We start from the raw sequence: 18,812 nt of genomic DNA on the forward strand, positions 1-18,812 counted from the left end.
AAACGATGCATTTATAAGTAAATCTTTGCTCGTCCCTGTTTTTACGAAAATTTCGGTTACTATGTATATTTTTTTTCGAAATTGGAATGTTTAGTCCTGATCACCCATAGTGGAGCACAGAACCAAATTGAAAGATCTCAATCCTGGATATAAACCTATAAGTACAGGACAACAAATCTGAAATCGAAGTTGCGATATCTAAGCAGAGAATTTCAACCATTTTTTTTAATTTATAGAAAAAACGATCTCTGGGAAATTCCATCAGAAACTAGAGAAATTGTTGACACCATTAATTTTTTTTTTCAGATCGGTTCAACAAAATTGCATGACCTTTTCTTCGCAAACATTCGTGGTATGTATCTGCTGTCATTTCATTTAAAAAACTTTTGAATTGTAGGAGAAATTTGCATAAAGTTGCGACTTTCAATATATTTTGAAGTTTTGAAAGTTTCTTAAAACAGAAACTACTTTGAAGCTGCAAAATATAACATTTGACGGAAGATTCGATGGAAATACATAAGTTTAAAAGAAATTGAAAATGGTTTAAAATAAATTACAACTGCCATAAAGATAGGCATCCGCGAATTTAGCGACTTAAATTAGACAAATCCGCGAAAATCGCGCGAAAACCGCGTCGTGGCACATAAATCCGCGACAAATCCACGAAAATCGCGATTTTCGCGAAAACCGCGAAATCCGCGACTGTTGTAACAGTCCTGAAAGTATATAGAGATATAGAGAGGGACAGATAGAGTTGCGCTAGAAACGAAAACGATTGAAGAAAAGAACGCATTTGAAAGCCCCTGAAACACTCTTGGATACCCATGGGACCCACTCAACCCCCTAGAACACCCCTGCAACGACTCTGAAATCCCTTGCAAACTCGTGGATCGCTCCTAAATTCCTCTGGAACGCCCTGAAACAGTCTTTCAAGAGCATCCTTATACTCCATGATTGGAACAAGCATGCTTTGAAATAATCCCAAATACCAGGATCGTTTTGGATCATGACTTTTTCCAATCCCAGCGTGCGGGACTTGTGCATGGGATTCAATCCCAAGATTGAATCCCTAAGTTCAAGTGCACTGAATACGTTGGGAGTTGAGGGTTGGCAGAGTTTATTTCTGAAAATAAATACCATTCATGCAATGTTTCGGGTCAAATGCAAAATGTCAGCAGTACATACCGAGTATAACCAAAAAAAAACTGATTATGGATGGAGTATGAACTTCTGCTGTATTTTTATTTATGTGGGAGGATAGTAGTAGGAAAAAGTAACCATCTTTTAGAGCGGTCGAGCTCCAATGTTTTTTTTTATTCCTGTTCGGGTTTGTCACTGCGACCAGATTTTAGATCTATTGTGACATTACCCGTATCCTTAGTGTAGTGCATGTCGCATTACTCAATTGCCATTGAGGGGCAATAAAGTATCGATTTTGATACAGTTTTTGTTTTGTTTTCATAGAAAACAAAACAAGAGTACTGATATTGGCCATGCATCGGAAACCTAGCATCACCCTTGTTTTACTGCTAAATTCTCCCCAGTAGGAAGTTTAGGACCCGGGTTTTAACATTAGCAGCAATATAATTCCAATAATGGGACATGTGTTCAGTAATAAGGATTCTAGTATGTTCCTTGCGTACTAGCACTTTCCAGTCTTCGAAGAGTTAGTACATACATGGATCCCTAACCCAATTTGATTCCTTTTGCATTGAGTTTAACCTCAGATGGTGAGGTTTTTAACTATATGCAAAGTAAAGTTGGTAAACTCAGTTTTATTCAAAAACTGGAAGTCACCAAAACACCAGTAGTAAGGACTAAATACTATAATTCCTTGAATTACCAGAACACATATTCCAAAATTGAAAAATAGGAAGACACTAGATTTCGGTTGGGTAGATCTAACACCGCAACGCAACCCAAAAAGGCGATCTACCCACGCTACGGGCTCCGTTAAAGATTGAGCATATTTTAAACCCCCTCAACCATTCATCCCTCAGCACGGGTCGCCTGACACCTTGGATTGGGGTTACCTGTTTGGTGGACTTTTACCCAATGCTCCAATGTTAAAACTGTTGACTTTTTTTTTAATTCAAGAGTTTTGAGAAAAAGGAATTGTAAGATCGTGCGCCCTCTAAAAATACCACGTTCGCCAAAACTGGCGATTGAATCTTGCAATGTTGCACTGTCTTTGGAGGAATTGCTAATTCAGAGCCCGTAGCTTCCGGGTAATAGGCTCTGTTACCTAGATTCATGGGTTGATCTCAGGCTCGGTCTCAGGCTCTGCGAGCCCATTTCCGCCCATTAGCAACGAAATAAAGATCAGTGCGAAACTTTGAACCAATCGTAACAATAAAGCGTGCTATCATTTTTTTTCCAGATTTATTAAGAATCGAAAAATCTATCAGCCTAGAACGCATCGGCTCGAAGTGACTTGTCCGGATTGTTTTGTTGGAACCGTTTCTGTGTTGGAACTTGTAATCTGCAAGCAGATTACAGAGAACTTTCGTCTCTCACAGAAGCAACCTGCCTTACGTGTAATGTGTCAATCTCAAATTTTCCATTATCACTCAACAAAATATCTATGGCAACGATGGCAACTCGATGCATTTTCACAATATTGTGGGAGTCGATCCATGATTGAATCATGGGATTGAATCCTCCCATACATGAGGCAAGATTCAATGCATGCCTGGATTGAAACAAAATGAGCGCGTCGAATTGATCATGCTCTTGTGGTTTTGAATCTCAGCAGCTCTAGGAGTGGGATTTTTTTAAGACTGCCCTGAAATACTCCTGGGACCACTTAATGCTCTGAATCCCTCTGGAACACCTCTGGAACACCCTTGAACCCCATTGAAAACCCCTAGAACCATCCTGAACCCCTCTGCAACACCCCTAGACCATCCCTGGAACGCCCTTGAAACCCCATAACTTGCACGATTAGGTAAAGTGGAAAAAAATCTGACAGTCATGCTAACATCGTAGGTTATGCCAGTGTTCAATAATTGGATCCTAGATGCATAATGATAGTGTGATAAGAAAAATATTGTTTACAAATGCAATTACAATGAACATGTAATTTTAAACAATTTTAAACTGTTAAAGACATCCTTCCAGTTCTTGTAACTATGGTGTGACTTTGATATTTGTGGTCGATTTGCCAGCAAAGCTTATTTCGTAACAGAAATTTCTTAAAATTAATTTTAAGAATTGTGCAGTTTTCGTGTCATCAGCGGTACAAAATTTGCAATCATAATTTTTTACATAAAATATGTATAATTTTGTAACTTAATTGGAGCAATATCGTGACACACATGTATACGCATCTACATCATACGTTTACGTTGAGCAAAAATTACTCAAGTTAGATTTATAATAAAATTTTCAGAAACTGTTCAACATTTGGGTAGCGTTCAACAATTGGCGAATTACCCTACAAGGTTCGAATTCCCATAGAATGAGACCATTCATTCGCACTACAACACCATAGGAGATAATATCACATTGGCTGATTACAGTACAAATGCGAAAAATCTCCCTTTTCCCCCTATCCGCAACCCAGGGACGCGCCCTGTTGGATTTCGAAAGCCTCGGAGAATATTACAAACCTTCAATGGCATTCCCATACACTAACCCACATTGCCCATTCAGGGGTCTGACTGGGCCTATTACCCTCCCTCAGTTTGTAATTATATTTTCCCGGCACATAAATACAAATGTTCAATATACAGGTCGGACTCGATTATCCGGAGTCAGGTTCTGGTGCTTCCCATAATAAAATCTCACAAACGGAATGCTGTAAGAAGCTGAAATTTTGACTGATCACTAATCAAAGTTGGCTTGACAAACTGTCAAAATTTCAGCTTTATAGAGCGTTCCGTTACCCAGATATGTGATTGAGAACATGTGAACCCGACTCCGGATAATCGAGTCCGACCTGTACTATGCAGCATCATGATCAGTATAACTATATCAAATGACTTCAAGATCTGATTTTTACAGAATTGTTTGCCATTGATTATACATTCAGCTATTCCTATCATTACTGCAAAGCACATCGGCCACTTGCCTGAAATCAAAGCTCCCTGGAAGATATAATTCAAGCCCAGGGCAGTATCAGTACTGCTAAAGGTTGCTTATATATCTGGCTTACAGTCGTATGCACGTATGTCATTCCTTATGGCAGTGGTGCTCATCCTGCGGCCCGCGGGCCGCATGCGGCCCTTCAAGCCTTAAGATGCGGCCCGCGGAGTACTTTAAGACGAATCGAAATTTTTGAATTATTATTTGAAATTACTCGATAAATTCATTAGGAAATCAAACAAAAAAAAAATGCTGATCAATTTCACAGTGTTGCACACAAATTAAATGATAAATAAACAAAAAGAACAATCCGTTATTGTAAGATTCAAAATCGCAACTCCGAAATATTTCGGTATTTCAGCTAAGCCACGAAGCCAGCTTATAGTTAAGTATTTATAAGTGGTACGAATCAAATGAAAGTTTGTTAAAAATGTAATCTTGTGAAACATATAAAAATTAGTTGCAGTTTTTAAGCGCAGTCAATGCAATGCTGAGCAAATATTTCACATTTCGTCTTTCCTAAGAACATACAAACACAAAGCACGGAGTTTTTGACAAAATTCTCAACAAATCTCAACTTGGTTGCCAATATTGTTTCATTTTCACTGTTTGTTTAAATTTCTATTATAAGACTCACACATTTTTTCGAAACAAAACTTACGAATCCAATTTGAATTGTCCAAGCGAAACTCCTGAACGAACTTAAAGAAAAAAAATTTCAGCTGAGATTCATAAAGCGTCTCCTGTGCCCTTTTGGACACATTTTTGGAGAAACTCCAGGAAACATTATTGGAGAAAAATTTTAAGCAACTCTAAGCGAAATATATGGAGAAACTCAATGAGAAAGTTGTGACGATACTGCATGGAAATTATAGGAGCATCTCCTAAAAAAATGTTTAAGTGTCACTGTAACAGAAATTTCTTAAACAACTTTAGAATAAATTCCTCGAGCAATAAAAAGAGACTTTGAAAACTTTAGAAGAGACTTATGAAAAAAAAAATTACTAAAATCTTCAAAAAACTCCTAGAAAATTTTCGGAAAAATCCGGAAGCTATTCTAGGAGAAATTCTTAGAAACGATTAATGAGAAATTCCCGAAGTAACTTCAGGGCAGTTCCAAAGGCAAATCTAAGAGGAGTTCTTGGAGATGTTCCTAAAGAATTCTAGAAAAACTAAAAGAAACTTCAAGAAATTTCTCGAAAACCTTCTGGGGCAACTCCACAAGAAATTTCAGGAGAAAATCTAGCAAACCTTTTTGGAGCGGTCCAAAAGAAATTCTTGTAAAAGCTGCATGACAAGTCCTTGAAGTGGCTTCAAGGCAATTCTAGGGGCAACTTCTAAATTGTTTGTTTAAATTTCAATTTGAAGCTCAAACGTTTTTCTCAACCAAACTTATGAATCTAAATTGAACAGTTCAGATTTTTAATAAATATGCTTTAGAATTGTTCTTTTTGTTGTTTTTTTTGCATCGATGTTTAATGCGGCCCGCAGGTCGATCCCGAATTGCAAATTTGGCCCGCGGTATCCTCTAGCCTGAGCACCACTGCCTTATGGGGTTAGCCATAATTGGTACACTATGACGAAAAATGGTGCAAGGAAGCCGAAATTTTAAGGAAAATTATTGATTTCTACCATAACACAGCGTAACAAAAACTAACTTTTGGTCTGTCTCAAGAGCAAACTTATGTGTAGTAGTTTGTAAACTACTAGTACAATCTAGTAAACTAGTAAATTGACATTTATATTAACGACTCATGCAAAATATTTCGTTTTACCAAATCAATTTGAATAAATTTAAGCATTTTATGTTAATGAGTAAACTTGCATGCAACTTTTGGAGGGTGACTTGTATGAGAAATATCGTACCTCACATAAATCGCTAAAAACTATCAAATTCGATTTGGTAAAACGAAATGTTTTGCATGAGTCGGTAATTTAGATGTTAATTGACCAATTTACCTTTTGATTGCTTGAAAAAATATTTCCATGCTTAATGGCTGGCAGTCAAAAAAGGCCAAAATCGCATGTTTTGCCCTATAAATAGAGGTACATATAGCTCAAAATTGTGACGTGCTGGAGCAAATCTGAGTCCGGATTCGGATTCAGCGGCCCAAAATCTGTCCGAGACACATAAGTATGCTATTGAGACAAAAAAAAATGTTGCGCTGTGTTATTTGAGCAAAATGTGGAGTTTAAATGAGTGCAACCATCTTTGGTGAGCGTGACCTGTTGTTCACAATATTTTTCTTATTGATTTACATCGTTATAGGGTGAAAATCAACTATGGCGAATAATTGGTACTATAGCTATAATTGGAACACTTACCCTAGACACAAATTGACGAAAATTTTTAAAACATGCATATAAATTGAAGTTGCTACATAAGATCATAAAACATGGAATAACACGTGAAGTAACACTTTCTTCCTCTACAATCATTGCCATGTACACACCTTATGTTTCAATTCTGCAAAGTTCAATATTCAAGTTATTCTGGAACATCCTTCCATTGTCCTATTGTTCAATTCTGTATATAATAAGTAACCTTCTAAAAGTGCATCTACCTTTCCACTGTTCCGCTGCCTCCTCCAGTCTGGACGGTTGTCGTTGAAGATTGTACTCCATCATCCCACTACTGACTGCTGACTCCACTAGTTGCGGTCGATTCCTTTCCCATAAGCCACGTGCCACGTAGCACTGAAGGACGCGACCGCCACTTGCAACCCTAACCCTGCTCCCACTTTCACCTCTGACGTTTCAATCGTCGTCGTTTGGCGCAAATGCTGAATTGGATTCATTGAAGCGCATCTAACACTATACACCACACTCACATTCGTTGCTGATGATGCAGTTTACTCTCTAGCGCGCGCACGGTCGTCTATGTTGGGACTTAGATGAACGGGGTGTCTAAATATAGAAAATATTTCTGTGATTCTCGATAAAAATTGCTCTGCTTAGTTGGGCCATTGGGTTGCCGGCATCCGGGGTGTTTAGATAAATTAGATATGGTGCCACTTTCACTCCCTTCCCAGCTGATCTCCGCGGTGCAACACAATACGGGTGCCAAACACCACCGCACCGGTACGGGCCAAGGAGATGCGGTCACCAATCTATATGCAAATTTCCCTGTCGAAGCACAAACTAGTGCCCATATGTAGCGATGCTCGTTTGGCTGCGTCTTGTTATCTGCATGCTGTTTGTTCCGAGAAGGACTGCTCCTCTGTAATTATCGAGTGACTGAATGGGGCCACACTAGGTGCTGGCAGGTTGTTGCTCAATTACAATTACACCGTGCTCTCCTCGGTGTCACACAACCTCCGCAACGTGGGCCGGCTCTAAATTTATCCTCACGCGCCAATACACTCGGGTGATGATGTCTCAAGCGGCGGAAACAACAACGATAACGGACGAGTGCATCTCATTTACATGCATTGTCGTTTGCCTCCCGGGTCGATGATGGATGACGACGCGCTTAGGGATAGAGACTGCAATTTTCTGCAAGACTGCAAGCGGCGGAATTTGCTTGACTCTATGGTTTGTTTGTGCAATCTTTCCAAAACACTGAGTTGTTGTGTGGTAATTGAATTCGATGGTTTTGTGGCTAGGGCTCTGCGTGATTGGGTTCCAGAATAGATGGCTTTGATTTTCTTTCTTTTCTCTGGATTATGCTCCGATGAGCCAGATGTGGTTTTGTTGTGAACTTTTTATTATAATTTCTCTGGACTATACAGGTTATATGGTAAATAGATTCCTTTTCTTTGCTTTTTTTTCACTTTTCACTGCAGTTGAGTCAGGCACTGAATATTGATTTTGTAGTATGGTGTAGGCAAACTATTCAAATGTACTGTTCTATGAACCGGTTTTCACTCATTTCTGAAGAAGAACAAACAAGTATTATAAGGTCGCCGTATCACTTACATCAAGTCATTGTAACATCAATCAATGCCAAAAATCAAGCGAGGTCACCACTAAAGTATAACGCAAACAACAGATGTCCCAGTTTCGCAGCATCCACATTGGAAACTTCTAAGGCAGACCCACCTACAACAATGACGATGCGATGATATCTTTCGTTCCATCCCTGCGGGGACCATTAAGAAACGCCCAAATGCGACGCTGGAAAAAATAATAATCACGCTCACCAGCCAGCAGCAGTTGAGTTCGACTGAAATCAAGATCTCCTTAGACCTTGACCTGCTTTCTGGTTTTGGCCTTCCCGCGGACCCACGGAGAACGCTGAAGATTAAATTTCACTTCGAGCTTCTCGTAATTGTTATGATGGGAATAGAAAATGGCTTTCAACGGAATATGCTACTTTTACTTAGGTGTCCTTCGTGATTCGTGATGAGGAGGGAATACCCGCCTTTCAGAAAGATAAGAAATCAGAGCTGAGTTCATTCATTGTTTTTACTTTAGGCTTCCAAACTTTGCATTAGTTTTCAATTAATATTGTATTCAAATGTTAAAACTAAATTCAAAACATCAACATTTTTCCCGTGAATATATAATTGATTTACCAACTAAGAGTACAGGTTGAACATCTTTTCAGCAGCACAACCTATCGCCATACAGAAATTGAGATGAATACTACAAATATAGTAGTCCATTTCTTTCAGAACTCATTCAGAAATGAATTTGTGTATTTTGTCAGCTATTCTTATGAGAAATTGTCAGTCGATTTCTTTGAGAACTTCATCGTGAATTCTTTGGGCTACTTTCCAAAGAAATTGTTCAAAAACCCCTTCCGGAATTCCTTTGTACATTTCTTCAGCAATATCACTTTCTTAAACTATGGGTCGCGACTCATAAGAATTACTCGCGTCGGTAAAGAACTTTGAGAAAGGTTGCTTTAGAAAATTCTCTAGGCATTTTTTTCTGATTTCCTTCGGCAGTTGCATAGGAAACTCCTTTGGTAATACCTTTGGACAATTCATCAACAATTCCTTCAAGGATTGATCAGGTAACTTCTTCATTTCATTTGGAAAACTCTGGGCAACTTCTTTGTAATTTAACCGACAATATCTTTGAAATTTTATTCGAAAATGTTTGTTCAGCAATTAGTTTGGAAGTTCATTGTATGATGTACAATTAATCCGACAATACCTTCATAATATCCTTCGGCAATTTGTTGGAGAATTGCCTAATGCCTTTGGGATTACTTGCTGTTTTCTTTTCGATTTTTTCTGCAATTTCGTCGGCAAATACTTTGTAAATTTCTTCAGCAATTCTTTTGCATACCTCTGCGGTCTTTCTTTTGTGAATTCCTCTAGCATTTTTTTTTGAATCCTTCGACAATTACTTTGTAAATTTCTTTGGAAATTACCTAAGGAAATGCTTAACCATAAGTACAAAAAAAGATCTTCAGCTCCGCAAAGCGTTATACGCAACTGAGCCCCAAATAAATGAGCTAGATAAAAAAAATGCTTAATCATTTTTGTAACACTTTTTTTGGAAACTCCTTTGGCAATTCGTTAGGGATGCATTCGACAATTTTTTTTTTTTTTATTTATTTAAAGAGATTTTACCCTAAAAGGGCATTCATCTCTGAATTCGACAATTTCTTTTATGAATTCCTCTGGAAATCACTTTGAGATATAGGGTGGGGCGGGGCAAGATGGGTCACCTAAGGATGGATCACCATAACTTTGTAAATACAAATCGTATTGGTTTGTATTCGTCCGCTTCTCTTTAATACACTAGTTAGCTATATGATGTTAAACAGGCAGTTTTAAAAAGTGATCGATTTTGCGCCGTGAAAAAAAGTGCGGGGCAAGATGGGTCACCTTTTAAGTAATTCACATTTTCTCAACGAAAATCATCAAAATATAAGATTTGTTCCGCATTTATATATGCTCCATATCCATACTGAGTAAACAAGAGCTACTAGTGAATATTTTATAAATTTATTTGGAATATAAAAAAACTTTACGATTTGAGTGGTCCTAAGTTGACTTGAAAATCGATGTTTTCACTAAAAAATTATCATAATTTTATGCTATAATGAGCGTTAATTCGGCTTGATTGAAGTCATTTATGAGATAGTCTTGTAATAAAAAATAAATGACTTTTGAATGCTCCAAAAATACGTTCAAAATTGAAGGTGACCCATCTTGCCCCGCGGCCATTTATATGGAATGTATCGCATAAGAAAAATGGCTAAAACCATTTTATTTTTTATTTCCAATAAGAGTGAATAATTTTTCAATCAATGCCCCAAACTTTTGTACCGTCAAGGCTCCATTCACCGTGGGGGCTCCATTCACCGTGTGCCTTCGAATATTTTTCCATTATTTCCATATTATGATTGAATGATATGACAATTTCCCTTCAATTACACCAATACAATGTTGTATTGGTGAAATTGAAGGGGAATTGTCATAGCATTCAATCATAATATGGAAATGATAAAAAAATATTCGAAGGCACACGGTGAATGGAGCCCCCACGGTGAGTGGCGCCTTGACGGTATATTCATGCTGGTCATCTAACAAAATTATTAACATTATCAAAACATGAGTAATGCGCCCGAAAATGGCACTGACCCATCTTGCCCTGCCCCACCCTACTTCGTCAAATTGTTTGATAATTGCCTTTGCTTAAGGATTTTTTCCGGTATCTTTTTGAGATTTCCTTCGACAATTCTATTTTCGGAAGAAATTTCATTGAGCTTCATTGACCTTTGATTCTTAGTAATATTGAACAAGGAATTTGAGGAGTGGAATCTAAAAGAAATATGCTAATAAAAAATAGTTGTTTTCCTAGTGAAATTAGATTAAGTTTTGAGTAATGTAGATAATTTTGACATTTTTTTATTTAAAAATTTCAATAAAAAATGAAAATTGTTTATACATTCCTACTTAACATATCTCATATTGTATGGTAAAACTGTTGAAGAAAATCACGACAGGTTAAGAAAAGTGTTTCTCAGATTAAAAAAAAATCTGAAAAATTCCAACAAATTTTAAAGTTTTGTTAAAAGAATTATTTTTTGATTCTTAATTTTTTGTGAGAATCTTATGGCAAAAATCCTGGAATTTTTTTTCGGAATACCTAAAATTATATTTGCTTGAGTTTCTTTATCAATTCGTTGAAGATTTTACGGGAGATTTGTGCAAGTGAGTTTAAACACGTTTCGCCAAAAATGTTTACCATTTTTTTAATACTGCTTTAAAGATTTCTAGCAAAATTATTATAGTAATCCACAGAGCTCCACTGCCAAAACTCGTCAGACAAATTCCCAGGAGAAACATGACGAAGGCATTTGAATTCGCAAGTACATTTCTGGAAAAAAGCAGGAGAAGGTCAAAAATTAAGCTAGAAAAATCCATAGGAATAGGGTAATTGTTGCCTTCGTTGTGGTAGTACCTAAAGTTGCGGTAGTGGCAATTGAGCACTTTTTCGACTGAAATGTTACCACAAGGCAGATGTATTATGGTTAAATTATGAGATTGCACCATTTGTGTGCTTAAGATTTGCCCAAAAACCTTTTTTAAAAAATAATTTTCCTTAAAATTTTTGCTGCTGTGTTCCTATTGTTGCGGTAGTGTTCCTAATGTTGCGGTATTCCATATGATTTCAATGGGATACCGCAACAATAGGAACCAAAATTAAATTTTACCTCCATAATAGGAACAGTGTGCCTAATGTTGTGGTAAGCGATTTATGATCGAAAACAGAAATATATTTTTCCAAGCAAATTTTGATAGAAAACTACCAACTAACGTTTTGCAACCCTTCATTAGATGGTACGATCATTGTTTTTTAAATGAATTTACCTTAATGCCACAACGATGGGCACACTTACCCTATCTCTGAGAAAAAACCTCAATTTTCTTAAGAATTTCTGAATATTTGTGGAGGCAAATAGTTTAAAAGAAATCTTTGAATGAGCATGCATTTGTGTAGTTTACATACTGCAGGAATTCTTAAGAGATTACTTTGAGAGAAAAATTCCAGTGAAACATTTATGAAAAAATCTTTAGATACGTTTTTTTGTAGAATAACTTAAAAAAAGAAAAATAATGCCCGCCCAAGTGGTTCACTTGGTAAATTCGTGAAGAATAATGTAGTTGTAATTTAGTTTTCGTATGTTTCGTAAGACTATCCACCAACGCAACCGCGAAACCAAATCACACCAGAACGGTACACCAGATAGAGGTTGGCAAAAGCTTTGCGCAACTAACTGTTGCGCATTTTTTTAAACTAGGTGTCCAGGAAAAGAACTTTGTCAAAACAAAGGACAATGCAGCTCAAAACTTTTAGCAGCATACGAGGGACGGTGCAAGTTTATGTGATTTTTTTTGTAAAAATTAATTTCGTAAAATTTAAATGTACAATGTCATGTCTTAAAAATAAATTAACAGATCCCCTGAGGAAGGCCGAGTCCAATGGCCGAAACGTCAGAATTAAACAAGTAGCACTTGTCTTGATTTTACGCTAGACTGAAAAGCCACCCGAAAACAGTTGTAATTTATCTGCCCAGGGTAATCATTATGAACTCTCTTCTCTCAACGAGATGAACCAGATAATATTCGGTTTTGACTGTTTCTATAATAAAGCGTATTGAATTGAATTGCGTTTGTCAATATTTACTTGCTAAAGTTCCTTCAAGGTTCTTCTCAACAAGTTGAAATTCCTTCTGGGTCTTCGCAAGATTTTGATGGGTTTATTCGAAAATTTCTCAAGTCGTTCATCCAGGTAATACCTGCTAAGATTCTCCAGGATGTTTTCTGTGAAGTTTCACTGCAATAGGCTTATTCGGATGATCTCCATTTAACGTTTGCAATGGCTTCACATGTCATTATTCTCGATGTTCACGCCGACAGACACCGGATTGGCCAGCTAACAAAAAAAACGGAAGATTACCCGCCGGAGGTACAGCAAGAGCTTCTCAATTTAATCTAATAGATTGTTCGTAAGCACCTCTGGGATAGGATCTAGGCACATCTGTAAGAGAATTTACTGTTCTCCATACATGGCACGTTTGATTCCCTACAGCGCAGAATTGAATAAGAAAACGTGAAAAATGCACTTTCCGATAGATAGCTTCCGAAAAACAAGCCTGTCCTTGCAGGAATTTATTTGTATAAGTTTTCTCCAGGAGTAACCTCAACAGATTCTCCCGGGGATTTTCCGAAAATGATCTCACTCTGAAAATTTCAGGGGTAGAATATAAAATTCTTACAGTTTCTGATAAATAAAATTTCTGGAAACAAATTTGTGTGTGTTTTTTTTTTTTTTGAGAAACTTGTACATATTCTTTGAAAGTTTCACTTCAGATCCGTACTGAAAATATAGAAAGAAGATTCCTCTTGTAATCTACCAGTGCTTTACATACGAATTCAGTTAAAAAAATTCTACTTTTGTCGAAAACTCTTTCAAGAACTTTCTGTCAAAGAAATTCTAGAGTACAGTTATGTTCATAAAAATAGCAGTGAAAGACAATTTTCACACAAAATGGCCAACTTTGGCATGCTGTAACTTTGTTCTCATATGACCAATTTAGCAGAAAATTTTACAGTAAACTACCAATATGGTCAATTGTGTTTTAGAAAAATTACACAAGAAAACGCTGGTGCATATCAGCAATCCACGCCAAATCCTGGCGAGGACCAAATTCTACCAACAAATCCGCGTCAAGTACGCGAAATTCCTGAAATTCGTAATATCCGCGTAGTTGTAACAACCTTGTTGGGCTCCCTCTGAAAAAGAAAAGTTTCTATTGTACCAAAACTTATTTGATTCTTGCTATAAGAAGTTTTCCAAATTGTTGAAAATAGTGATTTTTCATCAGAAAATTGAGAACACCGATCAAATCAATAAATTGTGACTTGTCATCAGACCTGTTACAAAGAATGTATCAAGGAACTTCAAATTCAAAAATCTACAACTAAATTTCGTTAAAAATCATGGAAAGCAAATATTAGCAGTTAACTATTGATCTGGCATTAAGTTTGCTTAAGTATTTGGGAAATTCATCAAGGTTGAGGCAAGGATTCTGCTACGTATCTTGCAATAACAAGCTTCAAGAATTCACCAAAAATATGATAAAAATACCAATAATTTCGTATGATAAACAGAATAAGCAAAACATCTAAAAATATTTCAAGAAATTAGGAAAAATATGTCAAGGATTTTCTCATCATAACCTAACCAATAATCTGGTATCAGTCCACCAATATCAGAAGAAATTTATTGAGCATTTGGGAAAAAAAAACTGCCTCAAACCTAATATTTCTGAGGATCTACTAAGACTCTCGCCAGGATTCAAGATATTGGATTGTGATCAAAACTATTCAACCCTAGGGAGCCGAAGGGGCCAAAATTACCCCGGCGATGGAACCGAGCATAACAAACGTGTTCGACACCAGCGAGGTTGCGACAGCAGCGACAAAACAATGCGGCTCCAAAGGGTTCAACCGAGTAAATTCGACACGAATGTTACAAGAATATGACCAGGAAAATTAAAATACATTCGTCGAGGAATTTGCTAACAATTCACTAATGATTTTAACGCGGAAAATTCGCAATAAAAATGATAAAATCTAGAACAGACGTATGTAGATGATTACTTAAAAAATCAAGGATTTTTTGAATCAATCAATGTGGGACCTTCTACGAGTTCTAATACTCCGTTTTCAACCGTCTTATAATTTAAGTCAATTTGGGAAAAGCTCTAAGTTTCGCCGCTCCTCTGTTCTTCGCCCAGTCCATGCAATTTCAGTTTATATGTATGAAGTAGCGAAGATGGAAGCAGAATTTTAAGGAGGAACGAAAATGATAAGAAATTGATGAAAAAATGTCAAACATTACATGCATCTTTCAGATTTTGCTAATGTCTGAATGTATGAAGAATGTTGCGAATGAGTCTACTTTCAGCCTCAAGAATTTTTCAATTTAGAATATCTAGATCTACCGGAAGTCGAGCTCAGTACTACTGAGTGATCAGTACTTTTACAGCATGGGCCATCGGCCATAGAGCTTCCAATGAAATGAGTAAACAAATCCACTTTTCATTCAGAACAGCAATAGGCTGAAGATGAACCAATTTCCCATCTGTCGTTAACTCACACAAAAACGCGAACAACATTCCATGTGCTGCCTGTTCAAGCATACAGGAGCACCAAAATCAACGTCGCCCCATACTCTCGAAATAAATCTGGGTACCATTTTCAATCGATCGATTGACTTAACGTTTGGAAATCCGTTTTACTGCACCAACCGAACTGGATTTCCGGCTAAACTCACTGACCGAAAGGGCCGGAGCTCGCGTGCGATGTAGTTGCAAAATTATGGTGGCGATAAACAAAATGTCAATATTTCCCAATGTGCTAACGATACACGACACTTAGCAGCAGCAGTACGTAGTGGTGGGCACCCCAAACGTTCAGTCAGGAGGGAAATTACAATGCAGTGTCACGGCAGCAGCAACAGCAATACAGGATTATTCTGTTGAGTCCGTGGGTTGGGAAAAGAATCGGTAAGGAGACATAAATCAATTTATTTACCAACCGCGATGCTGTTGGTTTGTTGATTGCAGTATTTGGCCCCGGTAGAGGTCATAGGTCATCTGATGGAGTAAAAATGTCGTGGAATGGTGTCATGCCGAAAATGGTGTATGTGTATCGATCGATCGTTTTGGTGAGAGTAATTGGTGTACTTCCGGACATTGCGACATGCTTGGCTACACAAAAAGCGAGGATACAAACGAAGTTGGAAAACTGAAAACTGTTCAATAATTTCCAATTCAAAAAGTTCCTGAAATGAATGAGTCATTCATAACATTCAGAAGCATACGATTGAGACGTGCTGAAATCAGCGATTCGGTGTCACAAACCCGCGGTCGTTGACCATCATCAGCAAACGGTGCCAAAAATGAGATCAAACACATATTCTTTCAATTAACAGCCATCGAGTCCGAGAATGTCCGTCCCTCCCGAAAGGCCGCATCGAGAAAAATATTCATTTCCTTTTCGGAGCTGACAGTAGTGGTAATGTGTTGAGAGGCAATTTTTGGCATAATTCCATAAATTTAACCTTTTACTTTCGGACAGAGCTTCCCGGAGAAGTTAATCTAGAAAAACTCTGGTTTTAAACTTCAACCAGCGATGTTTCATTCAGATGTAGTCAGCTTCCCCCCTGTGTTCGGTGCACGTGCACTGGCAGGGTATTCAAGTGCACCTGTACCGACCGACCGACCGAGACGGGCAGACGACCGTCGGGAGCCAGCCCGTTAGCTTCGCATACTACTTTTGACAGCTCTGGAGTACTTGTTCTTGCTGTTCGGTCGGTGGAGCCATATGGTCGTTAGTAGATTTTACGATCATGCGCAGATTCGCTATGATGGTCGTTGTGAATACGAACTATGGCAAGCCGCCTTTTATTAGTCATCGAGATGAACACTATTTTGCTGCCGAGTCTGGCTTGGATGAGATAACGCTGAACTGGATAGACTGCTAGAGAATCACCTTCTTTCAGTGTTTTAAGTACAATTTGCACTAACGTTATCAAGTTAACTAGAAAAAAAAAAACAGTGAAATAATCACAATAAGAAAAAATGTAACTTCAGAATCTGGTAAAATACTATTACGCACTATTGGTTTGAGGACTTCCGCGAGTTTAGAAGTTTGTTTGATTAAAAATCTTAGATCTTGGGTCAAAATTCGGTGAACTTAGACCATATTCGAGAGCAGAAAATGAGTCATAAGTTTCAAAAAACCTTAAAATAGAAGACGGTCTCAAAAGCTAACAATATTATTCTTCAAACTCTACAATATATAGCCAAAGTTTCCAAAACATTGCCATAGATGTTCTCTGTATATAAGTTATAATCATATTCAAATTTATTGGCCAAATTCTCAAGTTTTTCCCGGTTTTCAAAGAATATTTCGATGCTAATAACAGTTAAGAACATTATGTTGAAAGCGTAAGAATACTAGCGCCACATAGTGAGTGATTCTCGAACTCAATAGTTTTCTACGTGAAATTTCTTAGTCTTCTAAATATTTGTATCGCTGGTATCCTTCTAAGCGGCCCAGAACGTGAGATATAATACGTCTAAACTAAATTGGAAACTACCAAGAACACTAGCGCCACGTAGTGAGTGATTCTCAAAATAAGTTGTTTTATATGCTCTTAGCCTTTTGAGCAACTTTGTCGAAGACTGTATCCCTCTAAGTGGTCCAGAACGTGCGATATAAGATGTTCCGACTAAGCTATAAGCTTCTAAGAAAACTAGCGTCACTTAGTGAGTGATTATTTTTTTTGTATGTGAAAGCTCTTAGTCTCCGTAGCAACTTTGTTGAAGACAGTATTCTTCTAAGTAGTTCAGAACGCGAGATATACACAGCGAAATCTCAACTGCTGAGCGTTCGGTAATGGTTTTTTACCGAAATTATGAAAAAATACCGAATTTCGGTAAAATGTTATCGTTTATCTGTCAAATTTTAACGAAGTTCAGTAAACGTCGCCGAATTTTTCCGGTAAAAAACTTAACGGTTGAGAATTCGGACAAATATTACCGAAGTCGGTGATTTTTTCTAAGTGTGTACAACGTTTGGACTAAGGACTGTTCATTTTATAAAGAGGACACCTTATTTGTGTGATATCTTTTTTATTTTTCAATAAAATCATTATCGGTTTTTTGCATAAATTTCCATAGCTATTCTACAGTGTAGGAAAAATATAACATTATACAAATTGTCCTTAATTATGAAACTGAAGCGGTTTTCGTTAAAACTCAATAAAACCCCATTTCTCAAAATTCTACACAACTTTCCACATACATAACTTTCAAATTTTCATGAACTTTTCAATGTGTTGGGATCTAATACTATTCTTCTAAAGGTAGAGTGTAATAGTTGGTCAGTAATAATGCACCAAGCATTATACAGCTTGATATAGTAAGTTGTCTTGTTATCAATGAAATTGATAAAAAAAATACTTATTTAAGTCCAGTGATGCAATAACACTACGGAATCAGTTCAAAATTTGTCCAGTATAGAAGAGAATCGCATTCTAAATGATACCGAAGAAAAATATGCTTGAAAGTACATTCTTCATCATAAATTTAATACTTAATGATGGCCATAATGAAAAATTGCATACTTTTTGCTCCATAAATGCAAGTTTTTGATTCTAGAAAAGCTTATTATTATTTATTTTCAGCAAGGTCTGACCCTATGTGATTATATACCTTATTTGAAAATAACTACATGTTAATTTTTATTTTCGACATCATTGTTAAGTTGTATTTGCAATAGAGTACATCGTTATTTAGAAGAACCTTCAAAGAACGAAGCGGTTTTATCTCCGGTAACTGCCATGAAGCACAGTAACCAAGCCAACAATGCTATCAAGAAGCGGTTTTCTGCATTTGAAATTGCATTATTAGTACTTTCGACTAGATCCATTGAAAACATTCAAAATTTAATATTTTTATACATTTTTGTTTAACAAATAAATTTTATTCTGAAAATCGAGTCCAACTTGTAACTTTAATATCTCAACAACCATTATTCCGATTAGGTTTATATTTTGCCAGAATATGTATCACTCAAACTGCTGCAGCAGGCAAACACTTTTATGCAATTTAAAACGATACACCGATGTTTTACAGAAATTTTATGTTTATCTTTAATTTTTGGGAATTGAAAAATTTATCTCTCGAAACACTTTGCCACATTTCTATGAAGTTCAATAATGTTAACCCAATTTATTTATGGCTA

The 18,812-nt window shown here is 36.9% G+C and overlaps 1 protein-coding gene across 8 annotated transcripts in view; it reads right to left on the bottom strand.

Moving 5' to 3' along the window:
• LOC109409739 (hippocampus abundant transcript 1 protein) overlaps positions 1 to 18,812 on the bottom strand; it is a 112,658-nt gene that overhangs the window by 32,720 nt on the left and 61,126 nt on the right. For 7 of the 8 annotated variants that reach the window (XM_019683241.3, XM_019683240.3, XM_019683237.3 and 4 more), the window contains exon 2: positions 6,651 to 7,959. The exons of the other annotated variant lie outside the window; for it this stretch is intronic. In XM_019683241.3, coding sequence (XP_019538786.2) covers positions 6,651 to 6,714 — 64 coding nt within the window. In that variant the 5' untranslated portion in view covers positions 6,715 to 7,959. The remainder of the gene's footprint in view (positions 1 to 6,650; positions 7,960 to 18,812) is intronic. 8 annotated transcript variants of the gene reach the window in all.

Source organism: Aedes albopictus, chromosome 2 (assembly GCF_035046485.1).
Source record: "Aedes albopictus strain Foshan chromosome 2, AalbF5, whole genome shotgun sequence".
Taxonomy (NCBI): domain Eukaryota; kingdom Metazoa; phylum Arthropoda; class Insecta; order Diptera; family Culicidae; genus Aedes; species Aedes albopictus.